Raw genomic sequence first — 17,807 nt, 5'->3', positions numbered from 1 at the left:
GATGCAAGAAGAATCTCTCGACTCTACATTTTGTATAACATCAACATCACCATTATATAGTGGAAAAACTTTGTCAACAGTGAATACTGCTCACACAATGCCACCAAGTAGTGGAGCAACTTTGTCTACAGTGAATACTGCTCACAGAACAACTTTGCCTATAGTGAATACTGCTCACAGAGCAACTGTGCCTACAGTGAATACTGCTCACAGAGCAACTGTGTCTACAATGAATACTGCCCACAGAGCAGCTTTGTCTACAGTGAATACTACTCATACAATACCACCAAGTCGTGGAGCAACTTTGTCTACAGTGAATACTGCTCACAGAGCAACTTTGCCTACAGTGAATACTGCTCATAAAGCAACTTTGTCTACAGTGAATACTGCTCATAAAGCAACTTTGTCCACAGTGAATACTGCTCACAGAGCAACTGTGAATACAATGAATACTGCTCACAGAGCAGCTTTGTCTAAAGTGAAAACTGCTCACAAGGCAACTTTTTCGACAGTGAATACTACTCACACAACACCAAGTAGTGAAGCAACTTTGTCTACAGTGAATACTGCTCATAAAGCAACTTTGTCTACAGTGAATACTGCTCACAGAGCAACTTTGCCTACAGTGAATACTGCTCATAAAGCAACTTTGTCTACAGTGAATACTGCTCATAAAGCAACTTTGTGTACAGTGAATACTGCTCATAAAGCAACTTTGTCCACAGTGAATACTGCTCACCACAGAGTAACTGTGTATACAATGAATACTGCTCACAGAGCAGCTTTGAGAGCAGCTTTGTCTAAAGTGAAAACTGCTCACAAGGCAACTTTGTCTACAGTGAATACTGCTCACAGAGCAGCTTTGCCTACAGTGAATACTGCTCACAAAGCAACTTTGTCTACAGTGAATACTACTCACACAACACCAGCAAGTAGTGGAGCAACTTTGTCTTCAGTGAATACTGCTCATAAAGCAACTTTGTCTACAGTGAATACTGCTCATAAAGCAACTTTGTCTACAGTGAATACTGCTCACATAATGCCACCAAGTAGTGAAGCAACTTTGTCTACAGTGAATACTGCTCACAGAGCAACTTTGCCTACAGTGAATACTGCTCATAAAGCAACTTTGTTCACAGTGAATACTGCTCACATAATGCCACCAAGTAGTGAAGCAACTTTGTCTACAGTGAATACTGCTCATAAAACTGCTTTGTCTACAGTGAATACTGCTCACAGAGCAACTTTGCCTACAGTGAATACTGCTCACAGAACAGCTTTGTCTACAGTGAATACTGCTCATAAAGCAACTTTGTCTACAGTGAATACTGCTCACATAATGCCACCAAGTAGTGAAGCAACTTTGTCTACAGTGAATACTGCTCACATAATGCGACTAAGTAGTGGAGCAACTTTGTCTACAGTGAATACTGTTCAGAAGCATTGTAACTTGGTGAACTTCCAGAATGTCACTTCATTACAACAAACAATGGTTGATGATACATCTAAAAGTGGTCACACGTTCCCTCATCCAGCAAATAAAGTTGTTGAATCCCAAAGGTTAGTGGCTGCATAAAGCATGACATATGTTATTTTCTCTTTGTGACACTGTGTAAGGTTTTTTGTAACAAGTCATACAGCATTGGATTATTTAAATGTGAGTTTGTTAAGGCTCCCTGGGTCATAAGAAAATACTGGAAAAGTAATGAAAATAATAGTTATGGTAATGTCTTAATATTTGTCATCCAAGGATGATTTGTAGATTAGAACATAATGCATTGAGATCAGTGGTATCAGTTTTCATAATGAACATAAATTTGGACCTAAAATCATGCCAAGAGTACATGAGACCGAGGACCAAGTTGAACATTAGCTTTTCAAGTGATGGAGTTTGGTAATAAATTTACTACATAATGAGTTGCCTTGTATTTCATCACTTAAGATTCATATATTAATTATCTACAATAATATTCACTCTAGTAATTTACATTATATGTATACTGCACCATCATAATTACAGATAAGAGATATTGTTTTAACTTTTGCTTTTTCACACAACTATAATCTTACTCAATATATGGATCACTGAGTATGTAGTTGAGATGGGTGTGAGGTGAAGAAGACACCACCTTCACAGTTGTCTGTAAAACTACTGTAGGTGTTTAATTTGTCATTTATAATGTCATTGTTTGCTACATAAATTTAAACCTCAGGTAAGTTGCTATATAAGACATTACTCATTTTGGATATTGAGAAATTAGGTTTTAAAATGTGCTTAAAGTCATACCAGAATATGTCTCAGTATGGATTTAGTAATGTTCCTCATTATGTTTACTGTTGGTATTATTACACACTTCCCTCGAGTATTGTAACTGGCAGGAACAACCAAGTGACACAAAAATAAAATAATAAAACTTCCTCAAAAATCAACTATAATCATAAATTTGAATTCAATTCACAATGGGGTTGAGCTGCCATATTTATTGGTATGAAAAACAATAAAATTAATACATAGCATATCATAAAATATAATAGCACATATTTTATCTTTTAAAAAAGCTCCTTCCACACTCAAACCGTCATCTGGGCGACGTAATACAGTTCAGCCAGGCAGTCAACCAGCTGACTCAGATGTGTGGCCGCCACACTGCGCTGTGTGTACGTCATTAAGTTACATCAGGGAAGGAGCTCGGCCATGCAGTTATAGTTCACCAATTCCACACACATTTGCTTCCCATGCATACACACCCAAACTCTTCATTTTTCTTATTTTATGGTTTTATGTTATATAGAGTTACAGTATATCGAGTGGAATTAGTGTTAAAGAAGTCTGTTTTTCCGAGACACATTTACGGGGATCAGCCTGTAGCACTGTGCTTTGTGGAATTTATTGGGGGATCCTAAGAATGAGGTTCAGCTAACCAGAAAATCACTTTTATCCAGCACTTTTCAATCCTTGTAGGTGCCGGATAACTGGGATTCTACTGTACTTTGTTTATTGTTCATATACGGTAAATGTATCTCTTGCTTTATGGGGTGCATTTTTTGGAGGGCAAGGGGGGAAATTCATGCAGCATGTGAGAGTTAATGCTTTATTTTTCATGTATTTATTTATTAATTTATTTATTTACAGTTATTTTGCCAAAGGAGAAAAAATTGAGTATCTGTGTCAGTCATCAAACAAAGAAGAAAGTAACCAGAAGGCCCAGGAAAAGGGTACCATTTCCTAGGCCAGTGTTGGATGCTGAAACTCGAGACAAGTATTTTGCTCCTCTTCAACTTGGTGAATACAACTCCAGTTCTCATAGCAGTGAAGGATATTTTTTTCATATTACCTAATTTTAGATAACACACTATGATTACTTATTGCAAGTCTGTTATTGGAGATATATTTAACTACAGTGTTTCAACTAGAGTTTGTAATAATTTCAATGTGATTTCAGTGCAGAGTCAACTTTACAAATCTGTTTTACAGATTGGGTACGATATTAGTGAAACGCAGCACTACAAAACAACAAGTGTTTGATGTATACTATCATCCACCCAGAGGTCGGAAGCTTCGGTCTTCTGTGGAAGTTGGCAAATATTGTAAGTATCACCAATTGACTCTAATATGATTTTCAATGGTATTCTAAGCTGAACTAATAGGTGAAAATAAATGTTTTGTTTTTATGTTTTGCTTACTTTTAATTCAGAAAGCCAATGGCCAATGAAAGATTTTGTAGTAGCCTGTATATGTTGTGAGTAGTGTACTCATATGAACCACATAATATATCACTTAGTTCTGGGGTTGGCTTATTTAGTCCTGGAATACAATTTTTATTTGTCTGATGATACACTTTTTATATTCAGTTCATCACCAAGAGTTGATATAAATGGTCACGTGTGGAATGATTTACATTTGTAAAACTTGATTTCCAACCTAATGATACAGTAGTCTCTCCTTGGGACGTATAACTAAATACAGGCAGTCCCCGGGTTATGTACGAGTTCCATTCCTACAGACGTTAAGTAAGTCGAACCACATGCCTTATGTGCATACTGTACTTAGCAATGTTTAAAATCCCACTTATCATAGCCTACATCTTTATATACATCTAAAATCACTTAATTTAAGAGAAAAGAAGAAATAGAATGACAAAATACAGTAAATTAAAATTTAAAAAAAATCTGGTAACAAAAATACTGTAAATTTAAATTTTAACACCTACATTGTAACCTGGGGTTGGCTTCTCTCATTTTCCTGAACAAGGCTCGGCTTACAGGCATAAGCTGTTCATTGTGCTCTTCCACCCATATCACTAACACGCCTTCTATTTCAATTATCAATCCACATCTTTTTGGGGTTATCACAGTTGACTGCATTGTTGTAGATATTTTTACATGTTCAAGAATTTTTTTTTTGTCTTAAAATTGTACCAATTATTGGCCGACTGAAGCCCAATGCTCTACCAATGACTGACAGTGTTTCACTTTTTACAGAGCATTTAATGACAAATTTTTACATCCATTGTAATTGTTTTCCTTTTTCTTGGATGCACAACTATCACTTACATCAGATTTATGTTTAGGAGCCATGATGAGGGCAGAAAAGTATAGTAGTTAATAAGCAAAAAACAACACTGCACTTGGTCACACACGTTACTGAGATGAGCGTAAGGCTACCACAAGAGTAATTGTCCACTCCTCACCTACCGCTCTGCCTGCCCACAAACTAGTTCTCATACATTACTATGAACGCTTGTACTTACTTTGTATTCTTAAAATAATATACCCGTACTTTATCGGGACCTCATTCAGACGTGGACGTTCGTAAGTCAAACGCATGTGACCCGGGGAACTCCTGTATTTAGTAAAAAACACCGAATATATTCTGCCACCCTCATTTTGTCTTTACACAGTGATAGATAACAATGTGAGACACCTGACCTTGGAGAACTTCACATTCTACAGACGTCTCCTGGGATTCGGCGAACCATTTGAAATATTTCGGAATGCTCAATTCAGCTTTAGATTCCACAAACCAGTGAGTGTTTATTAATGTACTGTACAGTATTCAAAAGTTGCATGCAGTGAAACCTCCATATAACACACTTATCTTTATACAGTCAGTTAGATGGGGTTTTCACATTCATGGACCCTCGATACAGTATGACCAACTTTCATACGTATATAGTTTATTAGATGGAGGTTTTACATCGAACAGACTCTTGATATGACCAAATTCTCTCCTCCTGTAGTCCGTTAAATAGAGATTTCATCGTTATTTAAAATTCTGCCCGAGATATGAATGTGTTAAAAAACAAACAAACAAACATTCGTTGGGTGAATTTTTGTATCTCAAATAAAACAACACATGGGAAAAAATGGGTTGGGATCCCCAGACAAGAATAACCAAATATCATACTTTAAAACACAAAATTGGCTCACAAACAGGAAAAACTCTACTTAACTATTGATAAACACTACACAACTACAGTCATGCACCGGTTAACGTTCTAGATACGTTATTGGAAACGTGGCGTTAACCGAACATCGATCATCACATAAACTTTGTATTTATAACTTACATGCATGTTGGAATATATATCGCGATACCTTATACGCACACTCTTAAATCACTACTGTAATGTGATATAGGTGATTATTTTTGCTCTCTTGTGCCAAAATACACTTAAGTTTATATTTAAAATTATTCACTGTTTTACCTGAAGGATTCCATGTAGCAGATGGGGAGAGAGAGGGGTGGGAGGCGGCGGCGTGAGGGGAGAGTAAGTCGTTTGACGGTTGGCACGAGCCTAGTCTAGCATGTATTTATCAGTTCTTAGGTGACTAGCTTCTCTCTTATAAAAACCCAGTGGAAATGACCTGGAATATAATTAACTTGGAGTAAAACAATTTTAGTACCATAATCAAATAAGTACATGTGCTCCAGCTTTGCACTAAAGGTCATTTATTTCTGTTACATTTCTTTTAGTATGGTGTGTGCATGTAAATGGATGAAAATAAATGAAGGAAATCTCTGTAAATCTACCCAAAAGATACGGTTAGCTTTAAATGTACTACAGTACTGTACACTAATGTACAACAATTTTTATCTCATGAAACGAAATATATGGCGTTTATATTCCAAATTATTGTGGCTTTTGTCTTGCAGAGGTTTGGCAATGCAATTTATAATCTCCTAACTTTTAGAGTACAGGTTATCATATAAGGTAAAAACTGTAAGCCTAAAACTCTGGCTGGGGAGAGGGACAGGGGCAAGCCAGTAAACCAGTGAGGTGGGGTTTGGGGAGGGTTGGTGATATGTTTGACAGTTTGAGGCGAAGGTCTCTGTGTGTTTATTTAACAGTCTACTAAGCTTCTCTCAGTTTAAATGCCAGTGATATGATAGGAGAATATAATTAACATTGCTGGGATTCTTGTAAGATATTGATTTATTTGAATATAAACATGTTGTAATTAGCACTAGACATAACAATTTTAGTACGTACCAAATTAGTGCATGTACACTCAGCTTTGCACTAAGGTCATTTATTTCTTTTAAGATTTCTTTTAGTATGGTGTGTGCATGTAAATGGATAGAAAATAAATGAAGAAATTTATGTAAATCTGCAAATACAGTTTGAAAAACTTTATAAAATGTACTTCAGTATTGTACACTAATGGCTGCGACATATCTTGAGCAAAAATATATGGCGTTTATATTTAAATTAATCTCACAATAAGCGCAGGATTTCCATGAAATGCAAATTATATTATCCTAACTTTAGTCTGAGATATTATATAAAATAAACATAAAGAAATCACAAATCTTTGATACTTAGAGACACAAGGAGGGAGGTAACCGACTGAGTGTGGGAAGAAGGGAATTTGGGAGGAATTGAGGTGACAGTGTGTTTGTTTATTTATTTGAGATAAGATTTGACAGTTGGCGCTGAAGGCCTGCCTGCGTGTTTATTTATCATTGCTTAAGAGTGACTAAGCTCTTCTCATAATTTTCCACCCAAACGACCTGGGTGAATATAACTTACATTGGAGGGATTCTTGTAAGATAGTAATTTATTTGAATGTTTTTTTTTTCAATTTAAATTTTAATTGTTTATTCCTTGATGGAGGAAGCGGGATCCTAGTGCTGTCACTTGGTACCCCTGTACCATAACACCAGAAGCAACTGGCCAGTGTCACAAGTATATACAGTACAGTACAGTCATCCCTTGGTTATCGCGCCTAATTGGGACCCCGCCGATAACGAAAGTACACAACCTATGGGATTTATTCTAATTGCTTCCAGGCACCCAAGACCCAACTCTAAGTTTCCCATTTTACGACCATTTATACCCACTAAATATATATATATAATGTTATGGTAAATATCATAAACACACATAGGCATGGCTAGGTTTATTACAAAGTGATGAAAAGGGTACGCTTAATACTGTAGTCCACAAAACATGTAGCTATGCTTTATTTATTTTGTCCCCCATCATACAAGTCCGTTTTCTCTAACATCAGGACGCCTGAGTCCTCCGTTTTCTCTCTTAATCTTAGAGTGCACCAGAGACTTCGATATTCCTTAGTAATGCCACAGAATTTGAAATTGCAACCCCAATTGCAACTGGGGTTGCAATTATTGAGGCAACTAGATATATCTGATTACAGCAAATGTGTTATTGTCAATTTGTAGGTGAAAGATTTTATCCTCATTAGATGTAGGTTAACATTACACCTGGAGGCAAATGCTTAAAAAAAAGCCTAAGGAAGGAAGCATATTCCTTTAACATAATGTCTGACCAGTGTGGGGAGGAACATCATGTCTCCGTCAGGGGGTCGTGGAGTGATGGTTCAGCAAGCGTCACGGAATTTTTTTTGGGTGGGGGTGGGTACGACGAATATGTGATCGAGGCCTTCGGTTGGACGTTAACCAGCGCATGACTGTATACTGTTTTCTCCCAAACATTTCTCTGGTAGGGAGGGAAGGTGGGGGGTAGGGAGGGAGGGAGGGACCCAGCGATCGTGGGAAGAGGGGGGGGAGCTGGAGGTGGGGTATTTTGATTGACAGATAGTGTCTGGGTGAAGTATATTTTTATTATTTAGTGAAGATATTTGTTTTACCCCATAAAATTCATACAAATTACCTGGCCAGAATATAATTTACATTGCTGGAATTCTTACAATATGATGATCATTTTGAATATAAACATCATGGATTTTACATTAGACATACAAATTTTAGATCTAATGTAATAATTTGGTTTACACAAAGCAAATATTTTATCTTTTGTGCTAAATATATGAATTTTACATTCAAAATATTCTCTGACCTGCAAGGAATCCAGAAATGTCAATTATATTATCCTAACTTTAGGCTGTGGTATTATTTATTACTAAAAATTTAAATATACAGTATTACCCCGCCTAACGCGGTTTCACTTAACGCGTTTTTTCATATACGCGGTGCCTCGCCAGAGCTGAACTTTCACTTAACACGGATTTTTTCCACATATACACGGTGAGTGTCCGGCTCCAGACGCTATTTTTAGATTTGCCCCACCCCCCCACCCGCCACCCTGCCTGACTGCCTGTTTTAGCTCATAAAATTCATACAAATTACCCGGCCAGAATATAATTTACATTGCTGGAATTCTTATAATTTGATGATCATTTTGAATATAAACATCATATATTTTGCATTAGACATACAAATTTTAGATAAAATGTTTTCTCTGAGTAACTATGTTATCTTTTGTGAAAAATATATGACATTTATATTCAAAATATTCCTGGTCTTACAAGGAATCCAGCAATGTCAATTATATTATCCTAACTTTAGTTTGAGGTATTATTTATTACAAAAAAGTTAAATATTCTGGTTATCCCACACATCTCCTTGGGACGGTTGGTGGGGGGTGGGGGGAAGGGAGGGACCGACCGACCATCTGTTACCCTGTGAAGAATATATTTTTTTTTTATTAACTGAAGATATTTGTTTTAGCTCATAAAATTCATACAAATTACCCGGTCAGAATATAATTTACATTGCTGGAATTCTTATAATTTGATGATCATTTTGAATATAAACATCATATATTTTGCATTAGACATACAAATTTTAGATAAAATGTTTTCTGAGTAAATATGTTATCTTTTGTGCAAAATATATGACATTTATATTCAAAATATTCCTGGTCTTACAAGGAATCCAGCAATGTCAATTATATTATCCTAACTTTAGTAATCACTTTACTCTGGAACACATCCCCAATGTGTAATGAGAACCCCTGTACTGTATATCATTGTTAATGCTAACTTTTCACTCATAAACCCAACATTGGGTTAATAAAGTAAAAACTAACTTTAGAAGCATATTTAGTGTTCTCGTTAAATGACACTTTTGGGAAACTTCCCATAATTTTTATGCACTCAAATGGTTAAGATAGATAAATTAATGCCTTAAGGGAGAGGTACACAGATCTGTAAAGCCACTTGGGAGAACATGTAGATGAGTGTTGCAGTGATGTGTGCTAACAGTACTGTACACTGATAATAATTAGTGACTATAGAATGGTGTATGTTAAATGGGAAGAGTTTGATCATTGATATAAAACTTAATCAGATGTAAAGAGCCAGAAGCTTGATTAAAGGTACAGTGTGATAAAAATTACCGAAGTAAATCGAAGTTTGATCGAAGGTACAGAGGCAGATCAGTTTAAATTTTAATCTTTTGCAGAAATAGAAATGCAGTACAGAATTGGGGTTTTATTTTCTATTTCTGGAATATTATTAGTTTTCAATAATTTTCTAATAAGATATTTAATTTATAATTTCATAATTTTTATGAATTCTTCTTTGAAATACTGTACAATCATTTTATGTATCTCAGTATGAAAATTTGTAACCAAAATAGTTTTGTCTTTAAAAAATTTAAAATGTGTGTTAATGACTATTTTAAAATAATCAACAGAAGCAGTTACAAGATGTAAAGACGACTCCTCTCATTATAGAGGCAAACACAACTTCAAAAAGTAGAGAAAAGGAAAACAAGCATTCAGGCTCTTCTGCAACTATGAAGCCAACTAATGTGCAGTGTGAACATCACCAGAACATCTCACATGAAGGAAATGCCAATGATCAAACTGGTAATGACTCGATACACTTAATATATCTTCTCATCCATTTGTGTCATGCTAGGGTAGGTGGGTAATCTTTGATTACTTCAGTTAGTAGCAATTATGCTCTGCCAGCTAAGTGGCATGATGAAGTCTTAAATGTTATGCTCATTTCCCACTCTATAAAAGTGGGTTGGTGATTGGAAGGACATCCAGCCAAAACATTTCCTTCAAATTTGCCTCATGGTAACCTGGACACCATGCCATCAGGTTATCGTGGCTAACCCACACAAGCATGGAAAATAGCGGTAAAATGGTGATGATCCACTTGTGTCATGTGTTCAAAACATATTAAAAAGCCTTTGATATGCATGTGTATACATTTAATATGACTTCCATTGTGGTTCATATTAATATGCCCTGTGCAAAACAAGTACACCATATTGGTTTACCCTTTCACGCATGTTTCCATCCCAATTTTGTGTGCAGTGCACTTATGTTTCATGAGCAGGAGTTCAGATTTTGAACTAAATTTTAGCATAAATGCCTGAACCACATACAACTTCTACACTTATTTAATTTGGGGAGGTCAAAGGTCAAGGCCATGTGTGCAATACTAAATTAAAACCAACCAGACCTGCACAACTCTAGTTCTCTGAGTACTTTATCATAATTTTACCCAGCAGGAGAAACAGTGGATATTTCCTCATCAGGATCTGGAGGTACCTGGGATTTCAGTCCTTAAAGGTTAAAACAAGATGGGGAAAAGTCATTTTCTAGAAACTGACAAAAGGTTCTATGTATCAACAGATGAGACAGATTTTTTCTCAAACTGCACTACTGAGCTTTCTCCTGTGCTGCCTCTCCTCACTCTGCCCTTCCCCTATTCATGGGGGGTTGATAAGATTTATCTAACATAAAAGAAAGGTTATTAATCAAATTTTTTTTACAAAGAAAAAATTAATACATGGTTTAAAATTAACTGTTACTTGGGTTTTCTGACAATTATATTAATCCATAGATGATGGAGCTTTTTCTGTAGACTGTTTACTCTGACAGGGAAAAATGGGTAAAGTTATGTTATAAATTTTTTATGAAAAGGATAAGGTTTGCTTACTAAATAGATTGGTGTAATCATATTTGCTGGATATGCCTATTGACAGCCACAAACTTTGTCCTCTCTCCATCTGGCAATACTGTTGCTGTTACAGAAAACTCGGTTTACAGAAATTCGAGGATACACATGCCTCCCGTAAGTACCATTATAATAATTTCCGGGTTGTGCAGGAGTTTCTTTTTTTATGGAAGGTAACTAGCACGGCGTAACAATCTTTGCGGAGGATTATGCATAATGTGGCTGAGCACATCCCCTTGTGACACGCCACCTGTGATTCAGTATAGGGTACAGTACATATTTACCTAATGGAAGGGTCATTTTCGGTTTACAGAAAATTCGTCTTACAGATAGGGTCTAGGAGTGGAACCTTTCCGTATACCAGGGAGTGTCTATATACAGTAATATCTCCGTTACCTGGAATCCTTCTTGATCGGAACTTTCCAATAGTCAGAATTGATATTTTCATAGAAAATTTTTCCCAAAGCCGGAATTCTCCAGAAAATATATGTACAGTAATACCCTGCTTTACGCAGTTCTCATTGACGCGGTACCCTGCCAGAACTGGAATTCCCACTTTACGCGGAATTCCCACTTCACTCGGTGCATCTACTAATATACGCGGGTGAAGTATAATTTTTTTATTTAGCTCATAAAATTCATACAAATTACCCGGCCAGAATATAATTTACATTGCTGGAATTCTTACAATATGATGATCATTTTGAATATAAACATCATAGATTTTGCATTAGACATACAAATTTTAGATCTAATGTAAGAATTTTTTTTACTCAGATCAAATATGTTATCTTTTGTGCAAAATATATGACGTGTATATTCAAAATATTCCTGGTCTTGCAAGGAATCCAGCAATGTCAATTATATTATCCTAACTTTAGTCTGAGGTATTATTTATTACTAAAATGTAATTATACTGTTTTAACCCAAACATTTCTCTGGTAGGAAGGGAAGGTGGGGGAGGGAGGGAGGGACCGACCCAGCAAGTGTGGGAAGAGGGGGGGCAGCTGGAGGTGGGGTATTTTGATTGGCAGATAGTGTCTGGGTGAAGTATATTTTTATTATTTACTGAGGATATTTTTTTAGCTCATAAAATTCTTACAAATTACCCGGCCAGAATATAATTTACATTGCTGGAATTCTTATAATATGATGATCATTTTGAATATAAACATCATAGATTTTGCATTAGACATACAAATTTTAGATCTAATGTAAGAATTTTGTTTACTCAGAGCAAATATGTTATGTTTTGTGCAAAATATATGACATGTACTGTATAGTCAAAATATTCCTGGTCTTGCAAGGAATCCAGCCATGTCAATTATATTATCCTAACTTTAGTTTGAGGTATTATTTATTACTATACCTTAAAATCTATTGTTTTCACCCAAACATTTCTCAGAGGGAGGAGCCAGCGAGCTTGGGAAGATGGGGGAGGGAGCTGAGTCCATTATTTGAATGGACATTAACCTGGCTACTGTATTTCTCTTAAATATTGTGTGTGCATACCATCATAAAATTAAGCTGTTATTTTTACTACAACATAGGTATTGTGTCGGAAAAAGTGGAGTTTGAGAGTCGACCCAGTCTCTATTTCAATTAATCCCATATGTTTTGTTATTCCATTTATGCGTTTCTCGTTTTACGCGGACCTCTGCGGGTTCAATTGACTGCGTAAATTGGGGTATTACTGTATATATGGTACTTTATCCACACTGACCTAAATCGGCAGTGATGTCTGTGGGACCCACCATTACATTTCTAGTGACAATACCCAGACTAGGCTTTGACCTTGGAACCTTGAACTGTCACTGAGACTTTAATTTCACATTTTACCTTGTGATGATGGTGAAACTGTACATACTGTACTCATTTGAGTTTTATCAAAGTATTTACATTGATACAGTACAGGTTATCTGAACAATGTTTTGAACTTCTGTACTTCTTGTGGTCATGGTGCATATTCATGTGAAATCACATCAAACTACTGTACATTGATTCAGTACAAAAGTTGACCCATAATTTCCAGTGATCTTAACACCGAGGTTTTATCATCATCACTGTTTTACAGCCATTTTCCATGCCTGTGTGGGCTAGCAATTAGTATTCAGCATTTTGCCAAGTGGTAGCTCATATCCTTGTGAATCTTTGTCAAAATATTTGTATTGATATAAGTGCCATGCTTTGGAAGAAGTTTTTAACGTTGACCTTCATTTGTGACTAAAGTTATTGCACATGAATACATGGTGTTTAGATAATCTTCCTGGCTGTAAGTAAATATGACTGATGATGTAGGACTGCTTGTGAGTATGTTATACTTTTTGGGACAGATGAATTGAGTTACACTATCCAAGTATGCCCCACTCCAGTAGGAACATGAAAAACTTTTATATTTTTATGAACCATTGTTGCCATCATTGTGCTTAAGTGTATTATTCTCCTGTCACATTACAGATCCATCCTCTTTAAAGTTCTCTCATGAAGTTTTCTTACAGATGAATTTGAAGTTGCCATGGAGATTGGAGAAACAACAGGATATGAAGACTGGATACCACTTATTCAATGCAAACCAGAGGATTGTGAAAACTGGTTTAAAGATAAAAATAAACTTTCTGAAGAAAAATCACAATTCTCAGAGCTGACTACCAAGACCAAAAGGGAGAACATATTAGAACACCCTGAAGATGATGATTTGAGAAATGTTGAGGAGAACAAAAACATTCATTGTGATGACATGTATGATAGACTTAAAGAAATAAGTACTATACCTGAACATGACTTAGATGAGGTAAAAGTTAAAGTGGAAATAGTTAGCCCACTAAAACATAACTCTGTTACAAGCAACATGTTTGGAAGTAAGAAAGAAGTATTCAATTCGCCAATTGATATAAAATATGAACCCTTGTTTACTTCTCCAGTTCATAACAACGAAGAGGAATATTTTGCTTTAAGTGAAGATATTTTGGTAAATAAGATAGATTTATTGGGTGAACATGATATAAATATTCCTGTAATATCAAAAGTTCAAAGTGGAAAGGAGGCAGAAGAATTATTCCCAACTTTAGTAGAACCTCTTCAACTATGGTATGATCCAACAAAGGCAAAATCAGCGAAGAAAGTTGAAACAAGAAATGAAAGGTCATTAAACAAATTATGGAAAGAAGTTTCTTCCAATAGTGTAACAGGTTCAGGGTATGCTCCACCTAGTAAAAAATTTAAAACAAATTTTGAAGCAAAACATAAAAGTTTACCAAACAAAGTATGCAATAGTGTGTCTTTAAATGCTTCAGCAGGTTCAAAAGTTACATTGTCTGTAGAATCCCAGTATGTTCCTAAAGTTACTGAAACAGCTGCACAAGAACCTCAAGTTTTGTATCGTGGAGAAGGCAGCATTAACCCAAGCTGTAGTACACCACAAGCAAGGATGGCTAATCGTACAAGTAAAGCTGGTATTGTGAATAGAGAAATAAATCCCGAATCAACAGAGTCAATGAAAGTAGACCTCAAGTCATTTAGAATAGAGGAGATAAGAAATGCAGATCTAAGGGCATTTAGGAAAACAAGGATGACCATGGCACCTAGGACAATGACATTAACTGGACAGATTTATGAAAGATCAAAACAAGCAGTGACAAAACTACAGCAAGAAGTAAACAACATTTCACAACAGTCATCTGAACCAAGTAGACACAAAATTGATCTAACTCAACAGCAAGAAGTAAACAACATTTCACAACAGTCACCTGAACCAAGTAGACACAAAATTGATCTAACTCAACAGCAAGAAGTAAACAACATTTCACAACAGTCATCTGAACCAAGTAGACACATAACTGGTTTAACTCAACAGCAAGAAGTAAACAACATTTCACAACAGTCATCTGAACCAAGTAGAGACATAATTGATTTAACTCAACAGCAAGAAGTAAACAACATTTCACAACAGTCATCTGAACCAAGTAGACACAAAATTGGTTTAACTCAACAGCAAGAAGTAAACAACATTTCACAACAGTCATCTGAACCAAGTAGAGACATAATTGATCTAACTCAAAATCAATCGGTATCAAGTGGACACACTAGAAACTCAACACTTCAGCCATCAACATCAAGTGGACATGCTCAAAACTCAACACTTCAGCCATCAACATCAAGTGGACACACTAGAAACTTAACACTTCAGCCATCAACATCAAGTGGACACACTAGAAACTCAACACTTCAGCCATCAACATCAAGTGGACACACTAGAAACTCAACACTTCAGCCATCAACATCAAGTGGACACACTAGAAACTCAACACTTCAGCCATCAACATCAAGTGGACACACTAGAAACTCAACACTTCAGCCATCAACATCAAGTGGACACACTAGAAACTCAACACTTCAGCCATCAACATCAAGTGGACACACTAGAAACTCAACACTTCAGCCATCAACATCAAGTGGACATGCTCAAAACTCAACACTTCAGCCATCAACATCAAGTGGACACACTAGAAACTTAACACTTCAGCCATCAACATCAAGTGGACACACTAGAAACTCAACACTTCAGCCATCAACATCAAGTGGACACACTAGAAACTCAACACTTCAGCCATCAACATCAAGTGGACACACTAGCTCAACACTTCAACATCAAGTGGACACGCTCAAAACTCAACACTTCAGCCATCAACATCAAGTGGACACACTAGAAACTCAACACTTCAGCCATCAACATCAAGTGGACACACTAGAAACTCAACACTTCAGCCATCAACATCAAGTGGACACACTAGAAACACATCAAAACTCAACACTTCAGCCATCAACATCAACACGCTCAAAACTCAACACTTCAGCCATCAACATCAAGTGGACACGCTCAAAACTCAACACTTCAGCCATCAACATCAAATGGACACACTAGAAACTTAACAAGTGGACACGCTCAAAACTCAACACTTCAGCCATCAACATTAAGTGGACATGCTCGAAACTCAACAAGTGGACACGCTCAAAACTCAACACTTCAGCCATCAACATCAAGTGGACACACTAGAAACTTAACAAGTGGACACACTCGAAACTCAACACTTCAGCCATCAACATCAAATGGACACGCTCGAAACTCATCAAGTGGACACGCTCATAATTCAACACTTCAGCCATCAACATTAAGTGGACATGCTCGAAACTCAACAAGTGGACACGCTCAAAACTCAACACTTCAGCCATCAACATCAAGTGGACACACTAGAAACTTAACAAGTGGACACACTAGAAACTTAACAAGTGGACACACTCGAAACTCAACACTTCAGCCATCAACATTAAGTGGACACGCTCGAAACTCATCAAGTGGACATGCTCATAATTCAACACTTCAGCCATCAACATTAAGTGGACACACTCGAAACTCAACAAGTGGACACACTAATAATTCAACACTTCAGCCATCAACATTAAGTGGACACACTCGAAACTCAACAAGTGGACACACTAATAATTCAACACTTCAGCCATCAACATTAAGTGGACACACTCGAAACTCAACAAGTGGACACACTAATAATTCAACACTTCAGCCATCAACATCAAGTGGACACACTCATAACTCAACACTTCAGCCATCAACATCAAGTGGACACACTCATAACTCAACACTTCAGCCATCAACATCAAGTGGACAAAACGATAAGTTACATGACTTGTTAACACATAAAATACCACACCCGTCATCAAATGACAAATTTCCATCAATAAATAACATACTATTCCATTTATTTGCTAACCGACCACACCAGGCATCAAGCAACCTACCACACCAGTTATCAAGCAGCCTACCACACCAGTTATTAAGCAGCCTACCACACCAGTTATCAAGCAGCTTATCACACCAGTTATCAAGCAACCTACCACACCAGTCATCAAGCAGCCTACCACACAGTTATCAAGCAGCCTACCACACAGTACCACACAGTTATCAAGCAGCCTACCACACCAGTTATCAAACAAACTACCACACCAGTTATCAAGCAACCTACCACACCAGTCATCAAGCAACCTGCCACACCAGTTATCAAGCAACCTACCACACCAGTCATCAACAGCCTACCACACCAGTTATCAAGCAGCCTACCACACCAGTTATCAAGCTGCCTACCACACCAGTTATCAAGCAGCCTACCACACCAGTCATCAAGCAACCTACCACACCAGTTATCAAGCAACCTACCACACCAGTCATCAAGCAACCTACCACACCAGTCATCAAGCAACCTGCCACACCAGTTATCAAGCAACCTACCACACCAGTCATCAAGCACCCTACCACACCAGTCATCAAGCAGCCTACCACACCAGTCATTAGTATCAAGTGGAATTTACCTTTTGCAGTGAACATAATTAAGCAGTGTACAGCCCCCCCCCCTTCAAAGTGTTGTTATATTTTCCATCTTTTCAATTTGAAATGCTGCACAAAATGCTTTAATAGGGTATGCCTGCTCCCCATGTGGGTAACAACTGTAGAAGGTGGTCTTCCCTTTGTGGATTACTAAATACTTCAGTTT

At 36.8% G+C, this 17,807-nt stretch overlaps 2 protein-coding genes across 2 annotated transcripts; both read left to right on the top strand.

Moving 5' to 3' along the window:
• Nucleotides 1–97: 97 nt before the first annotated feature.
• Nucleotides 98–3,230, top strand: LOC121871304 (putative GPI-anchored protein pfl2). The gene is made up of 2 exons (XM_042373523.1): nt 98–1,560; nt 3,134–3,230. Exons 1-2 carry the CDS (start codon nt 98–100, stop codon nt 3,228–3,230), a joined length of 1,560 nt encoding a protein of 519 aa, XP_042229457.1.
• Nucleotides 1,175–16,173, top strand: LOC121871303 (uncharacterized serine-rich protein C215.13-like). The gene is made up of 7 exons (XM_042373522.1): nt 1,175–1,560; nt 3,134–3,283; nt 3,476–3,588; nt 4,902–5,026; nt 9,965–10,139; nt 13,743–15,816; nt 15,891–16,173. The coding sequence occupies exons 5-7, from the start codon at nt 10,067–10,069 to the stop codon at nt 16,171–16,173; spliced, it is 2,430 nt and encodes an 809-aa protein (XP_042229456.1). The 5' UTR covers nt 1,175–1,560; nt 3,134–3,283; nt 3,476–3,588; nt 4,902–5,026; nt 9,965–10,066.
• Nucleotides 16,174–17,807: the final 1,634 nt, after the last annotated feature.

The sequence above is a fragment of the Homarus americanus genome, unplaced genomic scaffold, assembly GCF_018991925.1.
Source record: "Homarus americanus isolate GMGI-L3 unplaced genomic scaffold, GMGI_Hamer_2.0 scaffold45698, whole genome shotgun sequence".
NCBI classification, from domain to species: Eukaryota; Metazoa; Arthropoda; class Malacostraca; order Decapoda; family Nephropidae; genus Homarus; species Homarus americanus.
The sequence above is the reverse complement of the archived record's forward strand: the minus strand, read 5'-3'. Positions and strand labels throughout refer to the sequence as shown.